Source organism: Microtus pennsylvanicus, chromosome 9, assembly GCF_037038515.1.
Source record: "Microtus pennsylvanicus isolate mMicPen1 chromosome 9, mMicPen1.hap1, whole genome shotgun sequence".
Lineage (NCBI taxonomy): Eukaryota > Metazoa > Chordata > Mammalia > Rodentia > Cricetidae > Microtus > Microtus pennsylvanicus.
The window spans coordinates 59,105,374-59,123,085 of NC_134587.1; the positions used below are offsets into that span (position 1 = coordinate 59,105,374).

The following is a 17,712-nucleotide window of genomic DNA, read 5'->3' on the forward strand; positions in this document are numbered from 1 at the left end:
TAAGTATCTCAGTCTCTTCTGGAACTTTCTATGTAGCCCAGGCTGGCCTTGAAATCCTGGTCCTTCTGTGTCAGCCTCTGAATGAGTCACAACTCCCAGCTTTGCTCTTTCCCTCTGTTTACAGAAGAGGATTTGCTGTGAGTTTGTTGTTCTTTGTGTGGGGATTGGGCTTTTGTTGCTTGCTTTTTGTTTTATGTTATTGTCACTGTTGCTGTGTGTGTGTGTAGACGGTTCTCACAACATAGCCTAGGCTGGCCTGGAACTTGCAACAACCCTCCTGCCTATCTCCCGAGTGCTGGGATAACAGTAGGGATTACCACATCCAGCTACATTTTTTTTTTTTGAAGGTAAAGCTTCTAAAGTCTTCCACTGAGATGGAAGCCAGCAAGAACAGACTTCACGCTGGGCAGTGGCGGCTCATGTCTTTAAACCCAGCACCTGGGAGGCAGAGGCAGGCGGATCTCTGTGAGTTTGAGGCCAGCCGGGTCTACAAGAACTAGTTCCAGGACAGGTTTTAAAGCTACAGAGAAACCCTTTCTTGAAAAACCAAGTTGATATTTAATGGAGAAATTCACAAAGACACACACACACACAGTGTGGTGATCACAAGGCGAACTCCTAGATCTTGGATTCTGCTTCTATGGCTTGTTTGTAAAATGCAGGAAAACAATACAACTGTAGGCTCTTGGCTTTTATATAGGAGAAAATTACCACAGGTTCCTAACACAGGGAGCTGGAGAGGACTCAGTGGTCAAGAGCACTTGTGGCTCAATCATGAGGACCTGAGTTCAGATCCCAGCCTCCACATCAGCACCCACAACTGTTTGGGACCCAAGCTCCAAAGGATCTGATTCCCTTTCTGGGCATCCACGGGCACCTTTATACACGTGTGCAAATATACTCAGAGAGACACATATTGTCATCACCCAGGCCTCAGTCAGGGTAGAAGAGGAGGTATCAAAGGCAGGCAGCCATAAGGGGCATGGGTATGATGCTTCCGGTTTGTGGACTTTACCTATCTTCTACTGAGATGGTAAAGGCCACGAGGAGCTGGGGCCATAAATTGGTTTAATAGGGGTAAATCATGGGCCTGTAGATCTAGTTGTGGGATTCACCAGGGACAAGGATATTACCTATTTTGGCACCACAGGTGTCCAGCTGCAGGCAGGCTGCCAAGGAAGCTGACCTCCAACTCAATCGTGTCCATGGACAAAGCACTACAGAACGAGGTAAAAAAAAAAAAGAACGAGGACCCTAAACCACTAAGGCTTCAGTGAGCAGCCTACCACATCTGGGGCCAGGCCGGATTGGGTGTCCTGATTGTCAATCCTCTGAGCAGAGAGCAGAAATTTGATTAGTGGAGGCTGACCTCGGGGGTGAGACGAGTCCTCCAGAATCAGGAACACACTTCCGGCGGCGCGCTGGGGCCGCCGGGAGCTCAGAAGGAAACCCGATAGCCGTGGCTCAGCGCTGCGGGGAAAGGGGTGGGAAGATGGGGGAGACCTCGGGGACGCAGGGACAAAGCCAATGGCCGTGGTTGGACGGTCTCCTGGGCGCCAGGAGTCCAGAGGAAGGACCAATGGCGGGGGCCCGGCGGTCGCGCGGGGGCAGCTGGGAACCCGGAAGTCGGCCGAGCCGCCATGGGCGTCCGCTCTGTGGCCATCAGCGCCTGCGGGCGAGGTAAGATCGATACCGGCATCCGGTGGATGGCGGTCCGCGCTTGTGGGGCCGCTGTTGCGGCCGTGGTGGCGCTGCTCTCGGCCGCGATCGCGCTCCACTGGCCGCCGCTACACGCAGGTACCGGCCACGGGCGGGTGGGTGGACCCGAGTCGGGTGCCGCAGCGAGCGGGCGGCCCTGCAGGACGGACTCTGCCAGGCGCGGGCGTCTCCAGCCCCGGGGAGTCGGTGCGGCGGGCCTGACTGAGGGCTAGGTTCCCCTGCTCCCGGGAAACGCTGGGGGTCTGGGCTAGACGTGTGGGAGACGCAAGCCGTTCCGTGAGCAGGGCCAGTACCGGTGCCCTAGCTCAAAGCTTGCAAGTTCTTGGAGGAGGTGGGTGGGGTCAAGGTGTGGCTCACCCTCTTTCCTAAGCCCTACGTTTGGGGATTGTGTGCAGGGGCTTCTTTGAGATATGGACTAAGTCAAGTGACTTACGGGATTCGGAGCTCCAGTTAGACCCTTATTTTTGAAGTTTCACTGTGTAACCTTGGCTAGCCTGGAATTCCCTTTGAAGAGCAGCCAGACACATCTAAGACCCTGTCCCAACAGGTGGAGCAGGAGGTAGGTCCCTCTTCAGATAGGACAGACTACGGAGGAAGAACTCATGGGTTGAGCAGATGGGTCATTATATGGCTTTTGTTCCTTGTTTATGGATAGTTGCGTTTCTTACATCCCTTGTACATCATCCCATTCTTACAAAGCAAAGAGATAGAGCTGTTGTCTACCTGTGTAGACAGTCGAGTTTCTGAAGAAGTGACTTAGCCAGCATTCCCCAGGAGTAAGCGGCTGAAGTGGTGAAGTTTACTGTTTGTTGTAGGATTCATTAGGAAGGTTTGACCATGGCCTATGAACATGTTGATCACAACCAAGGGTAAAATGTGGAGAAATGTTGGCTTTTGTTTTTCAATTTAAGTAGGTGGCACCTCCAAGTCTGTAATGACAGTCACGCCCATAGAAGGCTTTTAAACCCACCTTTATTTAGAGACCTTTTTCCTTGTTTTTTCTTGCCTTCCGTTCAGACACTGATTTGTAAGGTTTTGTTTGTTTGTTTGTACTTCTCTAAAGATTCATTACTAGATTGACTTGCTAAATGGCTAAATGTCTACCACAGAACGGGTCTTTTTAAAAGAGTTTGTGCTTTGGGTGGGTCTCACTTAATGTATGGGTCGTTGTCCTATACTCCAACTTAGAATTCAATTCATCAAAGCACTTGGGGCACAAAAGTGGTGGTAGCTATCCTCAGCCAGCAAAATGCAAACGGGCGCTACCTGCTTTTCCAGTCCAAGTCACTTATGTAAACAGCATTTACATTTTAAGTAGCCTCTTAATACTTTGGTGGGTAAACCCACTAGGGTGGCAGTAAGCCAGCTAAAACTTGATCCTGTAGTGTAAAGTGTTGGGAAATCTAATCAACCTGCCTCCGGCCTTTGACCAGCCGAGCTCTCTGCCGTGAGGTAAAGGGACTGACTCTTCAGGGCATTCAGGTTATCCTAATGTGCCAGATTTACACTCATGGAACAAAAGGCAGAAAGCAGCGTGTTGTTCGGTGACAGCAGAGCAGGAAACCTGTGTTGATCTCAGCCGTCATCTTGTACTCTAGCGTTCCCTACTTCTTTGGTGTAGACGTCTGGTTGGCTGGCTGTGGCTGTGATCAACACCATGACCGAAGCAGCTTTTGGAGCAAAGGGTTTGTTTCACCTCCTATCTCCTGGTCACAGTCATGTTTAAGGGAGGTCAGGAAGGAAGTCGAGACAGGAGCTGAAGCAGAGACTATGGAGGAAGGCGGACCCTGGTTCTGCTGACTTTGTTATACCACACACCTGTGCACCACCTGTGTATGTGCTTCCAGTGAGCTGAGCCCTCCTCCGCCGATCAGAGTCGAGACAGTTTCCCCACAGACATGGCCCCTCAGTTGCGACTCCTTCTTCCCAGGTGACTCTTGGTTGTGTCAAGTTGACAGTAGAAACTGACCATGACAAGAGGTCTGTGGACTTGGTGGCACTGTGTGGGACGTTTGCTTAATGCAGGAGTGTTAGGCCACACACAAAAGTTAAAGTAAGTAAGGATTGAGATCCTTAAGATGGCCCAGGATAATCTGTCCTATAGCATTCCATCCCCCTAGCCAGCTCACCAGACAGTGTAGGGGCATAGTGTGAAGGGGACAGCTGTTTCAGAGGACTGGCTGGAGTCAGGCGGGGCACAGTGCTGCTTCGTGGTTGTGACTTCTTTCTTTCCTTCCTTTTTTCCTTCCTTCCTTCCTTTCTGGTTTTTCGAGACAGGGGTTTTTCTGTCCTGGCACTTGCTCTATAGACCAGGCTGGCCTCGAACTCACAGAGATCCACCTGTCTCTATCTACTGAGTGTGGGATTAAAGGTTTGTGCTACCACTGCCTGACAAGATTTTTTAAATTTATTTTTATCTTATGTGCACTGGTGTTTTGCCTGCACGTATATCTGTGTGAGGGTGTTGGATCCCCTAGAACTGGAGTTACAGTGTTTTGTTTTTGTTTTTTTTTTTTTGGTTTTTTCGAGGCAGGGTTTCTCTGTGGCTTTGGAGCCTGTCCTGGAACTAGCTCTGTAGACCAGGCTGGCCTCGAACTCACAGAGATCCGCCTGCCTCTGCCTCCCGAGTTCTGGGATTAAAGGCGTGCACCACCACCGCCCGGCTGGAGTTACAGTTTTGAACTGCCATGTGGGTGCTAGAAATTGAACTTGGGTCCTCTAGAAGAACAGTGTGTGCTCTTAACTGCTAAGCCGTCTCTCCAGCGCCATGGCTTGGATTTTACTTGGCACTCATAGAGTTCTAGTTTAAAAAGAACATGCTGTACTTCATGACAGATTTTTCTTTTCCCTCCCAAATGACTCTGGAGAACATTTGAGAAAGATTTGACTCTTTTGGTTAATCAAGTGAATAATTTGGCTAAAGAACAAGTTATTTTGCCTTCAAGCACCCGCATTTTGGTAAAATGGTGTAATGGAGTACATTGTGTTCACATCTTGGTGAGCCCTGAGTCACAGAGCACAGCCAGGAGATAAACAATTGGAGAAAGTCCATTACTTCTAGCAGGTAAAGGACACAGTTATTCTCAGAGCAGTGCCCTCCCTGACTATATAGTGGGAGATCCCACTGGGGAGAATGCTCCTGTAAGAAAAGGCTTTAGGGGTTGTCACAACCTTAGTTAGGGTAACATTTCTGAGCATGCTCAGTTTTAGGTTATTGTTCAAGAGGGAAAGATGCTAGATGGGTTTCTGGGCTGCTTAGCTCACAGTAGGAGAGTCCGTGCTGAGAGGGTAAATGACAGGTGCAAGCTCTTCTGGCGCTGCTCAGTTTGGGGTCATAAAGGTCATGGGCAGGAATATTCCTAGGCATGTTCAGGGAGTCTTTAGTTGTCTGCCAAAGGAGTGGTCGTAACGACCTGGTGACCCCGGCAGCCTCTGCAAGGCTCTCCCAGTGTTAACTGCAACAGAAGGGACAACTCTAAAGGTTCACTTGGCACTGACCATAGCATCTCGCCATCTCTGGAGCCCGTTTCCTCATCGCTGAGTGGGTGGTGATTAGCTGTGTGGAGCAGGATGACCTTCAGCATTCAGCCTGGCACTCCTCACCCCAGGATCAGATACAGGGACAAGTGGGACATCATGCTTTTGCCCCAAGTGATAGGAGGGGCTGCAGAAGAGAGGGGTTTCATCACGGGTGTGGACAGGAATGGATACCAGGTCTCAAGTGGCTTCAGAGGCTTGGGGGGCGGGGAGGTATTTCCTCAGATGCCACTACTCCTGGAACAGATGTAGGCTATCTGTTAGCTCTCACAGCAGTGGACAGTGAGTCCTGTGGCCCCTGATAACAGGCTCCTAGGACAGTGGCTTCTTTGTTAGGCCTGGAGCTCTTCTCTGCCAGAGGTTCCCTGTGGGCTTGGAGGTTGGTGAAAGATGGTTGGGCCATGGAAGTCATGGAAGAAAACACATTTTATGATCTTATGTGCATTGGGTTCTGTGGTGTATACCAACATTTCCCTGTAGAAAAACACATCTACAGGAAGTTTTCCAAGAAAAGCCAGTTAAATGGAGGTAGACAACTCTACGTGGTGCAGTTGCTCCACAGTGCCACCTTGAGCCTAGGATGCGCTGTGTTTAGAGCCTTCCTGGGCAATCTGATTAGTGTCTGATGAATATTGAGATTATTTGGGAATAATCGGATGGACGTGACTACAGCGCAAGGTCGCAGCCGGGAGCTTGCTCTCCAGGTGTGAACAGAGAGGAAGAGCCCTCCCGACTTTAGAGGTTGGGGTTGAAATGAGAGAAGACGGTGTTGAGTGGTATTCCAGCTATAGGTTGATGAAGGTCCCCACAGATGCTGTACGTTACAGAAGCCTGGCGTACAGTGTGCTGCTCTGCTGTCCTCTGACCGCATTACCCCGAGAACTAAGATAAACTGGAGAGCTTGTGTGGGCAGCTTTGGGATGGTGGTTACTCTTAAGCCTCTAATGACTTCATTTTTCTGTTTTGCAGTTTTACAAAGAGCATTCTCCCTCCATACAGCACACTCGACAAAGGACATGGAGAGTTTTTTTCAGTTGGTGAGAAACATTGTGCCTGCTCTAACCTCGAAGAAACACAAAGGGCAGGACGGAAGAATAGGCATAGTCGGGGGCTGTCAAGAGTGAGTGCTGGCTGTAAGACAGTCAGTCATGTTTATAAAGGCCACCCCCTCCTGCCTGTCTACGACTGCCATCCATCTCTGCACCTAGCTTTCTTTCCCCATCAGTCCGTCTGTCCATCCATCCGTCCATTCAGCTGTGTGTAGTGATCATTTCCAGTGCAGTCTGGCAGGATGCAAAGCGCTCCTCACCGACCACCTTTCTGACTAAGTAAGGTCTGGGGAGTCCGCTGACTCCTTCAGTGTCAGTGCTGCCGTGCTTTCGGTGCTCTCAGCCTAGTGGCGTGTTCATGTCCTGTGTGCAGTGCTGTGGGCGCCTGCGGGCTCCCGTGAGCGTCCGGGAGTGCCTGTGGGCCGTGCGACCTTTTTACAGGCTTTTGCATGGTTTCCATACTGCACGTGTGCAGTCGTCTATGACTCTCTGAGATCTTAGTTTATCTTCTTTTCTTCATACTTTGTGGCTGTGTTTGGTGTGTAAGGATCTATAATCTGTCCTTGTGTGTGAGTCCTTTTGTGTCTGGCCCCAGTTCTTCCCTTGTTCCTGTCTGGGAGTCTGCCTCCACCATGTCATTTCTCTGTAGATGTAAAGCTCCAATATTTTTCTTGAGACAGTGTCCCACCAGGCTAGGCTCAAACTCAGTCTCCCTGTCTCGTCCTCCGTGTGCTGGGATCACAGGTGGAATCCCATTTAGCCTTGTTGTTCGTCCTTTACCTTTTTTTTTTTTTTTAAGATTTTTATTTTTATGTATGCAGGGTTCTTCCTGCATGTATCCTACCTACAGTACAGAAGAAGACACCAGATCGTATTACAGATGGTTGTGAGCCACCATGTGGTTGCTGGGAATTGAACTCAGGACCTCTGGAAGAGTAGCCAGTGTTCTTTACCTCTGAGTCATCTCTCCAGCTGCCACCTTTTTTTTTTTAAAGATTTGTTTATTAATTATGTATACAGTGTTCTGTCTGTTTGTATGCTTGCTGACCAGAAGAGGGCACCTGATCTCATTACAGATGGCTGTGAGCCACCATGTGGTTGTTGGGAATTGAACTCAGGACCTCTGGAAGAGCAGACAGTGCTCTTAACCTCTGAGCCATCTCTTCAGCCCCTCGTCCTTTACCTTATACTGTGTTTCCTTCTGTATTTCCATCTTCTTAGCATCTCTTGAGTAGTCTGAAATGCCTTCCACTTGGAAATCCAGCCTGCATGCACTCTTCCATGTACCGCTGTGCTTCACAGTTTTCAGAGCAGCTGATGAGAGCTTTGGTGACAACTGCCAAGCAGTTCCAGCCCCCAGTTCTGCTTTTCCCTCTGAATTTGCATTTATAATTGGATTCAGAATTCCCAGCTTGCCAAGGGGTAGTGGCACCTGCCTTTAATCCCAGCACTCGGGAGGCAGAGACAGGCCAATCTCTGTGAGTTCAAGGCCAGCCTGGTCTCCAGACCTAGTTCAGGGACAGCTAGGGCTACACAGAGAAACCGTGTCTCAAAAACCAAAAAATTCCAGTTGAGCTTCTTAGCTGGTAAATTTAGGGGTGTGTATTGTGGGGCGCATCTGTGTTTATGCTCCTGACCTCTCTGGTTCCTCACGACGTAGTGCTTTGGCAGCAGGGTCCCCGTGTACTGTGCTGGTGACTGGCTGGCTGTAGACGTCCCAGAAGCAGTGGTAGTGCTGCTGCGGTAACCTGGGGGAGATCATGCTGTCTGCACCCCGTTTGTCAGCGTGCACTCTGCTCTAGAGACCGCTGTTCCTCCCGGGTAGGTCTGGGGGTGTGGCTTTGGCTTTGGAATGTTCCAGCAGTCTGGCTTAGACGCTCCTCATCTGTTGGCCTCTGTTACCATCCTAACTGTCCTCTCTTCCCTGGTGGCTCCCATGTGTTGTGTGGAGTGTGATCTCCTGTGGTCCTGGTCCATTCTGCAGTGTCTTGTGAAACACCTCTGTCTGTGGGAAAGGGAGAGCGTGTGTGGTCCTTTCTCTGGTGATTTGGACACACTTTGTTGACACAGTTGTGGAAGAGCGCGTCACATGTTTGAGAATGGGCCTGGGTTCCGTGCACTCAGCATTTGTCCCTGGTTTGTTGGGGAGTGGGAGGACATGGGTGACAACCTATACCAGTGGCGATGAGCACCGTGACTCTGTATGTGAACACCATGCCAAGCATGAGATTGCCATGGGCCACAAGAGCTTAGACAAGAAGCTGGGAACCACAGAGCAGGGTGCAATGACCCTGTATGGCTTCTGCTGATGTCACTCATAGAAGACAGGGTTCTTCTACTCTGAGGACCTGACTCTGCTGACTGCCTTGAGTTGGGGTCACCTCCACCTTTGCCCCTACAGAAGCCTGCAGCTAGCTAGCCCTGTCTTGTACCTGGTACAGAGTCACACAGCCAGTGTTGAGAAATGGCCACAGTTGTCATGTGGAAGTCTCTGGTTCTGACTCCTGTGTGAATGTTTACTGAGCATCTCCTGCATGCTGACTTCGTGTTTGGGGCCTGGAGACTATGTCACTTCTGATAATTCATATGTATTCACATATTCTTCTTACCTTGTGTTGGTAACCTGTTATTGGCAGATGTGTGTCGCTTCACTGAAGTTTTGACTTCAATTGTTCCCATTTCAGGTACACAGGAGCACCATATTTTGCAGGAATCTCGGCTCTGAAAGTGGTAGGTTCGCCTCAAAGTGTTTATTGGGGTTCCTCTGATTAAAAGTTGGGTTATTTAGGGACCTGGAGAGGTGACACTGTGTGTAAGAATACTTGAAATACACTTATGAAGGCCTGAGTTCACATTCCCAGCGCACACAAAAAGCCTGGCATGGCCATTCATGTCTGTATCCCCAGCATTGTTGAAGGCAGAGACAGGAGGATCCCCGAGGCTTACTGACCACCAGCCTGGCTTCAGATAATCAGTGAGAGACCTTATCTCAGAGGAGTTTACCTTTTAGTGCAGAATGTGACAGCCTTGGGTACTGCATGCCCATTCACAGCTGTGACGGCCTTGGGTACTGCATGCCCGTTCACAGCTGCACGTGGCCAGACATCATATGTCATGGTGTGAGAGATCAAGCTGCTCGTGGTTGGTCTTGTTGACCATGGCCTTCTCTAAGCCCACCTCTGATTTTATTTCTCAGGGTGCAGATTTGACCCACGTGTTCTGTGCCAGGGAGGCTGCGCCAGTGATCAAGTCCTACAGCCCAGAGCTGATCGTCCACCCCGTCCTGTGAGTCTGCACTGTGGGTGTCTTTACCTGCAGGAGAATTTTCTGTTGTACTCTGGGTGCTACATGGAGTAAGAAAAGTATAATGAGGCCCAGGCCTTGTGGCGCACACCTTTCTCCCCAGCTAGGGCTCAGGCCAGAGGCTTTCTATTTGGAGGCCAGCTTGGACAGCTAACAGCCTATCAAATAAAACTTTTAAAAGGTTTAGGATGTAGCTCTCGAAGTGGATATTTGATTCCCAATACCATTAAAGAAAAGAAAATCGGACTGGAGAGATGGCTCAGGGGTTAAGGGCATTGCCTGCTCTTCCAAAGGTCCTGAGTTCAATTCCCGGAAACCACATGGTGGCTCACAACCATCTGTAATGAGGTCTGGTGCCCTCCTCTGGTCTGCAGACAGAATATTGTATACATAATAAGTAAATAAATAAATATTTTTTAAAAGATAAAAAGAAAAAAAGGAAAGAAAAGAAAATCAGAGTGAGTCCATCATTGTGCATCAGCAAAGACAGTGAGAGGGCTAGAGGGGGACCTGGGATGCAGGGGGGGGCACCTGTTAGGGGCGGGGGGGGGAACCACAGGTGCTTTGTTGTATGGTGTACGGAGCAGGGGTGCCTGAGGCAGTGCTCACAGTGCCTGAGCTCTGTTCAGCTTGGTTCACTGGGTACCTCTGAGCTGAGCAGAACCTGTTCAGGGGCTCCCCAGAACTTCAGAAATGACAGGGCCCACATGTTGCCCTAGGCAGTGCCACCAAGGACTGAAACTTTGCTGAAGAAGCTCAGGACAGGACCATTCTTTTTTTTCCACCTTATCCACAATAAAAATAAAGTGGGGCTGAAGAGGTGGCTGAGCAGGTGACAGCACCAGCTGCTCTTACAGAGGACCCAGGTTCTAGTCCAGGTCCCCACATGGCACTCCCAGCCATCCATAACATTAGTTTGAAGGAATCTGATGCCCTGCTCTGACCTCTGCAGGTACTATGTACACATGTAGTGCACTGACAGACATGCAGGCGAAAGCAGTCTTTAAATGCTAAAACAAGCTGCTAGGCATGGTGGTGCACATCTTTAATCCCATCACTCCAGAATCGGAGGCAGGTGATCTCTGAGTTCAAGGCCAGCCTGGTCTGCAAAGCAAGTCCTAGGACAGCCAGGACTACACAGAGATTGGAAAGAAAAAAAAAGCTAAAACAAAAATAAACCAGTACATGGAGAAGACTGAGGAGATGCAAGGGTCAAATGTATCCTGGGACAGAGACAGGATGGGATTGTGGGTCAGCTGCTCAGAGCTGAGCCAGCCAGCCCTCACTTGTGGTTTTCTGGAGTGTGCATATGTAGGATGCTCACGGGCGCAGTGGCTAGGGAACTGTGGGAACTTCCCTACTGCTGGGACGTCAACTGGTATAGGGCACTTCTCGCATGTGCAGGGTCATGGGTTCAGTCCTCAGCACCACACACACGCAGTGGTCTAAAATAAGCAAATGAGAGTCTTGAGAAACCGTTCTGTCTTTTTCCTATTTTAGTGACAGTTCAAATGCTGTTGAGGAGGTGGAGAAATGGCTCCCCAGGCTGCATGCCCTTGTCGTGGGCCCTGGCCTAGGTAGGGACGACCTTCTTCTCAACAATGTCAGGGTAAGTGGTGTCACTGTTAAGCACTCTCCCTCTCAGATACAGTATTGCACGCAAATGTTTCTTTTGTTCCTCAGGCTTAGTTGCCCGTTGTTGTTGGTCATTGGACCTCATCTTGGAAGTGGACGGAGCTGTGTTGTGGGGTGGATGGTAACCAGTAGTAGCGAGGGTCTTCCAGAGCAGAGCAGACTGGATGAGTCTCTTGGCTCCAGCGTTTTGTTTTGTATGAGCAGCCACAGACACTAGAGGCTGCTGTGGGGTTTCCTGTTGAGTTCCAGGGAGGAGTGGCAGGTTTATGCCCCTTCCAGTGTGACGCTGCTTGCCAGGGGTCCTGGTGCTGATTCTGTCTCTGTAGCTCTCAGTTACAGAAGTTTGCTGAGAGAAGTTGAATGGTGTGCTGTTGTGTGAGTAGGCAGCATGTTGTCACACCTGCAGTTCATGTTGCAGTGTGTCAGACCTCTCCTTCCGAACTGCAGTGTCCTGAACTCGGTGCCCTCAGTGACGGTGCACCTGCGACTCTGTCTGCTGGAGGCTGGGGCTGCAGGAGGGATGTTGACCCTGTAGATGAAGTTTCTCACCGCAGGCTGGTTTTGAACCCACGCCATCTAGGATGCTCAGCCATCACACCATGTTTCTTCTGCAGCTTGTTCTGTGGGTCCTGCAGATACTTTCCTGCAAGTGCACCTGGCTCTCACTTCCAGACTGTTTTAATAGCTGTATCAGAACTGTGTACTGTGTTAGGCTTCTCGGGCTGTTTCTTCATAGGTGATGTGTCTGCCTCCCGAGTGCTGCCGCGCCCACGAGTGATATTTTAAATGCTCGCACACGCACCTTCACAGGGCTCTGCTCCTGGGTGCTGGCACTCATCCTGAGAGGACCCCGGCTTGTGCTGGGGTTCACCTTTCCAGTGCTTTGGTGAGAGCTTTGGGCTGCTACTCTGCTTTATTAGGGAAACTAGAAGAGACCTTGGTGTCACATTACCAAATAGCCTGAAATCAGACATGACCTAGATCTGAATGGCAGACCCTGTGGGTTGACAGGAAAGCCGGAGACACAGCCAGCAAGCTGGAGTATTGTTAAGATAGGAAATGAGCTTCTCTGGGACCCATGTGCCCTGTCCTTGCTTAGACTTTTGTGCCCCCACTTGGAACCCGTGGGCCAGTGCCAGACAAAATGTATGTTTCCTATGCTGGCACTTTCCTTGTGTGCTGACAGTTCCATGTCAGCTTGATGCAAGCTAGAGTCATCAGAGAGAGGAGGGAGTCGGAATTGAGAAAATGCCTCTGTAAGATCAAGCTGTGCACAAGTCTGTACAGCATTTTCTTAATTACTGATTGATGATGGGGGAGGACCCAGCCCATTGTGGGTGGTGCCACGCCAGACCAATGGTCCTGAATTCTGTAAGAAAGCAGGCTGAGGCTGGGCAGTGGTGGTAGCGCTCGCCTTTAATCCCAGCACTTGAGAGGCACAGACAGTGAATCTCTGTGAGTTCGAGGCCAGTCTGGTCTACAGAGTGAATTCTGGACAGCCAGGACTGTTTGACAAACTGGTCTCAAAAAAACAAAGCAAGCCATGATGAGCAAACCAGTTCTCCATGACCTCTGCATCAGCTCCTGCCTCCAGGTCCTGTCCAGTTTGAGTTCCTGCGCTGACCTCCTCCATTGGTAGACTATAATGCAGAATATAGCCACATAAACCCTTTCCTCCCCAAGTTGCTCTTGTTCACTGTGCTTCCTATGACAAGTCACCCTAACTAGGACTCAGGAAACAAGGACCGCGGGTGTCAGGGCCCAGTTACTTCGTCTCCTCGTGTTTTCTACTAGTCTGTTTATCACTTTTTTCTTTTAATCTTAAAAATGTATTTGTGTGCACACGCTGCATGTATGAATGTGCATGTCACAGCATATGGGTGGAGGTCAGAGGTCAATTTCCTAGCACCCTGTAGAGGCTTGGCACCTTTACTGTGAGCCATTTTACTGGCCCATCTGATTGCAATATGCAGCATATTAGTTGATAATAACAGTACATTGATTAATATATATCTGTACTTTTTAAATGGGAAGCCTTTGAGGCTTTCAGAAGAGGACGAAGGATCAGTCCTGTGGGAAAAGGGTTCGCTGTTATGATCACCTGCTGTTTAAAAGCATGTGAGTAAAATGGTAGAAAGATGGGTGACAGTTGATTGGAGAATCCCCAGAAATCAAGAACTGCAGCACGGCATGAGCCGGGCGCTTGGCGATGCAGTTGGGGCTTGGTGAGCTGGTCTGGGAGCCGTGCTGGCTCTGCCCCTGCTGTTTTATAACTGGCTGTACTGTTTGCTTGCCCGTGACTGCAGAAGCACTGCCAGCTCCTTCCTCCTCTTGGGGAGATGCACTTGTTCTGTGGGAGGGTCCCCTGCAGGCTTCCAGCAGGCCGGGAAGCGACCGGGGTGAGGAAAGAACGAAACAGCCGATTTTGGTAACTGGTGCTGGAGCCCAAGATTCTTGGACTCTGGCCCAGATCATTTTACTTTAGCCATATTTAAGCACAGCACAATTTTGGGAAAAAAATATTCAGATAACAATTACCTCAGCTCAAGTGCACAACAGTTTAAGACATGTTTACACTGAGAGTCTTTACAAAGTCCTTCTGGCTTTTTTCACAGAAATGGGTACTGTAGATAGTGCCCAAGGTTTACAGTCTAGGGAGCTTGATGGAGGTAAACAAGGGCCTGTGGGGTCAGGGTGGCCTGGCCCTAAGGTAACATGGAGCCACTCAGGCTGGTGTAAAGTACAGGTGACCTCACTCACTAGAAGCAGTGCTTGAGATGTAAGGGGAAAGGGTCGAGAATGAGTAAACCATAAATTCTGGGGATATGGCAGAGCCTGTCTCTGACAGCAAAAGATCACCAGGTTGTAAAACCACATCCATTCCTGACATTCCAGGGGGAGCAACTAAACCCCTCCTTCCACTGAAGGGTAAGCTGTGTCCAACTGCCCTGGCTTCTCCAGTGCTTAGATATGTACCCGTGGCTTTTTGCCCTCTATATTGTTCATCTTGTCTGCTTTTCTGGCAGGGCATTTTGGAAGCAAGCAAGGCCAGGGACATCCCTGTGGTCATCGACGCGGTGAGTGTGGCCTCTCATCTCCCCACACAGTCAGCACAGGGTCTCTGAGGCCCAGCGGTGAAGGTGCATCCTTGTTCTGCACAGGATGGCCTATGGCTGATAGCTCAGCAGCCGGCCCTCATCCACAGTTACCAGAAGGCCATTCTCACCCCCAACCGAGTGGAGTTCGGCAGGCTCTGGGAAGCTGTGGTGAGTTCATGGGCTTTGGGGAAGGAGGAACCTGACCTGGGGTGAAGTGAGCTCCAGGGCTGTGCCCATCTCAGGGCATGGGCCTGTCTCTGCAGGGAGGCTGACGTGCAGATCCCTAGAGATGTTTGCCCTGGGCTCTACCACACATGCTTCTCATGCCTCCTGTAGTTCCTATATAGATTTTATTGGATGAATGGTGTGGTGGGCTTTGGCCAGGGACTGCCTGCTGTGGTCACAGGCCCAGTCACTCCGTCCTCAAGTGCTAGCTGACCTACAGCCTCTGCTCCATGGGGTGTGGGGACAGAATGAAATAAAGTGAAGCCCATGAGTCCTGATGGCACGTGTCCCAAACCTGTGCTCTCTGTGGGGGAGGGGCACGCACAACAGCAGCATCCAAGTTAGTGTTGTTTTTACAACCTGGTCTAGTCAGGGAGAGGAGGACAAGTCAAGAGTAAGCGTTGGTGTCAGCATCCCTTGGAGGGTCTGGTACCAGGGATGTCCTGGCCACTTCCTACTCTTACACTTCAGCCCTTAGCTGCCCTTGATTTCTGTGGGCATGAACATCTGAGACTTCTCAGGATGAGTGCTCACCTTGCCTTCTGTGAACCTGTGTGTCCAGGACTTGATTTCTGTGCTTGTCTTGTAGCTCAATAGTCCTGTGGACACCCAGGGCCACAGTGAATCCGTACTGAAGCTCAGCCAGGCTCTGGGGAACATCACAGTGGTCCAGAAAGGAGAGCATGACCTGATCTCCGATGGTCAGCAGGGTGAGTGGGGACCTTCCATGCCACCCGGAGGCCATGCTGACATGACCTGGAAGCCTCATGTTGATTCATACCTGTTGGTTCACGTTTAACTTGCCAGCCATGGCCTCTGTGTGCTCCTGAAGGTTTGCATGGGCTGTGGGGACACAAGGGTGTTTGGGCCTTCACTGCAGGCTCAGCAAGGGTCTCAGACCTTGCACTTTGACTTGAAACCATTTCCAGCCAGGTGTGGTACACACTCGAGCACACATGTATGTGTGCACGCACACACAGAAATAAAAATATTTTCAGGAAGCAGGGTTGAGACAGAGAGCCTGCATACTCCTGGGCTGCCATCTCTACCTGTCACCTCCCTTTCAGTAAGGCGCCCACACATAATAGCAGCCATTTGGGTCTTTTGTTGGATTTTGTCTTATTATAACTAGACAGTAAAGGAAACCTCAGCACTGGCGTTCGCTGGAGCTGCAGAGTGGAGCGGAGTGGAGGCAGGGGGAGCGTGTGGGTGTCCTGTAAGTCTACCACTCTGCACTCCCAGGGCTGGCCAGGCCACCATTATACTGTTCGTTCACGTAGCTGTTAGGGAGATATGGAGTCATTGACAGAAACCTGAATTTAGTCTTTAGAACACCAAGGGACACGTGGTCATGTATGTGAACACACACATACCTACCCACAGCCAGGACAGGAAATGCACGGAATGGTCTCAGGGCAGCCAGACCATAGTGACGAGGCACTCCTGATGCCAGCACACTCAAATGTAGCACCAGGGTTAAAAACATTTCCTAAGGAAACCATTTTCACGTGCACAGGTATATAGTGGTTAGTGGGAGGACCCAAGTGGGGTGCCCAGGCATGCTGCTGGTGGGGTTTTGGAGACGTGTGGAGATGGCGTTTGGGCTGGGCTCAGGCTGTGCCCTGCAGCACTTCTCTCTCAGGAGCTCATCCTCTTGGTCTGGGGTGGAGGGCCTCCTTAGAACAAGCGGGGAGGGGGCCAGCTCACGGTGTTGGTACTGATGCCTGCTCGCATCTGTCCTGACAGTGCTTGTGTGCAGCCAAGAAGGCAGCAGCCGCAGGTGTGGGGGTCAAGGAGACCTCCTCTCAGGCTCCCTGGGTGTCATGGCGCACTGGGCCCTCCTTGCTGGACCGGAGAGAACAAATGGGTATGGCACCCTTCCTTTGTCCTGCTCTAATATCGTTAATGCCGTCAGCTCTCATGTCAAATTCCTGTAGTGTCCCGGGTGAACTATCAGTGCTCCGCAGGAGACATCTGCTTCCAAAGGTCCCCTGTCCACACACATGCTAGACCCAAAGCTACCATACCAGCTGAGGGTGGGGCCCTGTCGGCCATGGCTGGTTAGGGCACCACTGTGGAGAATTCAGCAGTGGCTTCTATAAACTGAAGTAGAGAGCAGACAGGGTGGAGGGATGGCCGTCCTGGACACTGGTCTTCATAGGTGTGTGATCTCTGAGGCAGCAGGATGCTAAGCTCACAGATTGCCCACACATAATGTCCTGTGGACCATTATGGCCACATATACTAGGTATGAGGTGCCCAGTCAACACCACTGGAGGAAATGGTGTTTCAGGTGGATGTTAGTTTGCTCAGTTCTGCAGGGGAGTGGCACAAAGGGTGGTTCTAGTTTGTCCTCCAGCCCAAGATGGGTGTGCAGTGGAGTAGCGGGTCTGCAGGTGGACCTCAGGTGTCCCGCCACACGCTAAGAAAACCAGGGAGTGCTGTTAGAGCCTCATACCAGGAAGAGCTGCTTCCCTCCGTTGGGTTCTGGGCCATCTCCAGGGTGAACCCAGGGCCTCCTAGTGCTCCCTAGGCCTGTGATCTGCCACTGAGCCATATGCCAGTCACAAATGCGGGTGTCTGGGCTCAGCTGCAGTAAGCTGCCTTCTCAGGGCCCAGCTGGCTTGAGCTTGCTATTTGGGAGTTGAAGGTAGAAATGGGTGGAAAGTCAGAGCCCAGAGCTCTTGACAGGGCCTACAATGAGGCCTTTGATTCTGCTCTTGTCTTACAGCTTCAGCCCACTACTGGTGGCTGCCTGGGGTGCTTGCACCCTCACAAGGGAGTGTAATCATCAGGCTTTCCAGAAGTACGGGCGCTCCACAACCACCACCGACATGATCGCCGAGGTAGGACCTGCCTTCAGCAAGCTCTTCACGACCTAAGCCAGTGCCCACTGAAGGGTGCCACAGACTGTCCTCTGCGTACCGAGCCTAAACTAGCTGACAGAGAATTTAGGACACAGCCGTCCATCCTGACTAAATAGAGTTGAGGTGTTTTGACACTACTGTGCTCTTGCGCGGTTTTCTTGGCTTCTTGGCAGCAACAAGGAGAAAGTGAGAATAAAGATCTCCTAGCAGCCCACCTGCATGGGGCTCGTTCCCACACAGCAAACTGGAGTCTGTTCTTTGCTTCTCGCTCCCTACCAT

General features: G+C 50.8%; 1 protein-coding gene across 5 annotated transcripts; it reads left to right on the forward strand.

Moving 5' to 3' along the window:
- Positions 1 to 1,523: 1,523 nt before the first annotated feature.
- On the forward strand, positions 1,524 to 17,677 carry Naxd (NAD(P)HX dehydratase). 5 transcript variants are annotated; one of them, XM_075986145.1, is made up of 10 exons: positions 1,525 to 1,680; positions 6,226 to 6,376; positions 8,990 to 9,035; positions 9,502 to 9,590; positions 11,109 to 11,217; positions 14,270 to 14,320; positions 14,405 to 14,509; positions 15,156 to 15,276; positions 16,313 to 16,433; positions 17,298 to 17,677. In XM_075986145.1, the coding sequence occupies exons 1-10, from the start codon at positions 1,641 to 1,643 to the stop codon at positions 17,446 to 17,448; spliced, it is 984 nt and encodes a 327-aa protein (XP_075842260.1). In that variant the 5' UTR covers positions 1,525 to 1,640; the 3' UTR covers positions 17,449 to 17,677. The 5 variants fall into 5 exon arrangements, with proteins under 5 accessions (XP_075842263.1, XP_075842260.1, XP_075842262.1 ...); XM_075986143.1 differs by having other exon boundaries at positions 1,555 to 1,797; XM_075986146.1 differs by lacking the exon at positions 1,525 to 1,680 and adding an exon at positions 2,142 to 2,278.
- The last annotated feature ends 35 nt before the right edge of the window (positions 17,678 to 17,712 follow it).

Excerpts from the sequence above, each read along its gene's own strand:
- Naxd (XM_075986143.1), top strand. The coding sequence starts at position 1,641 with ATGGGCGTCCGCTCTGTGGCCATCAGCGCCTGCGGGCGAGGTAAGATC. Across the intron at positions 6,377-8,989 it reads ATAGTCGGGGGCTGTCAAGA|GTACACAGGAGCACCATATT; the intron begins GTGAGTGCTGGC and ends TTCCCATTTCAG. Across the intron at positions 14,510-15,155 it reads GCAGGCTCTGGGAAGCTGTG|CTCAATAGTCCTGTGGACAC; the intron begins GTGAGTTCATGG and ends CTTGTCTTGTAG.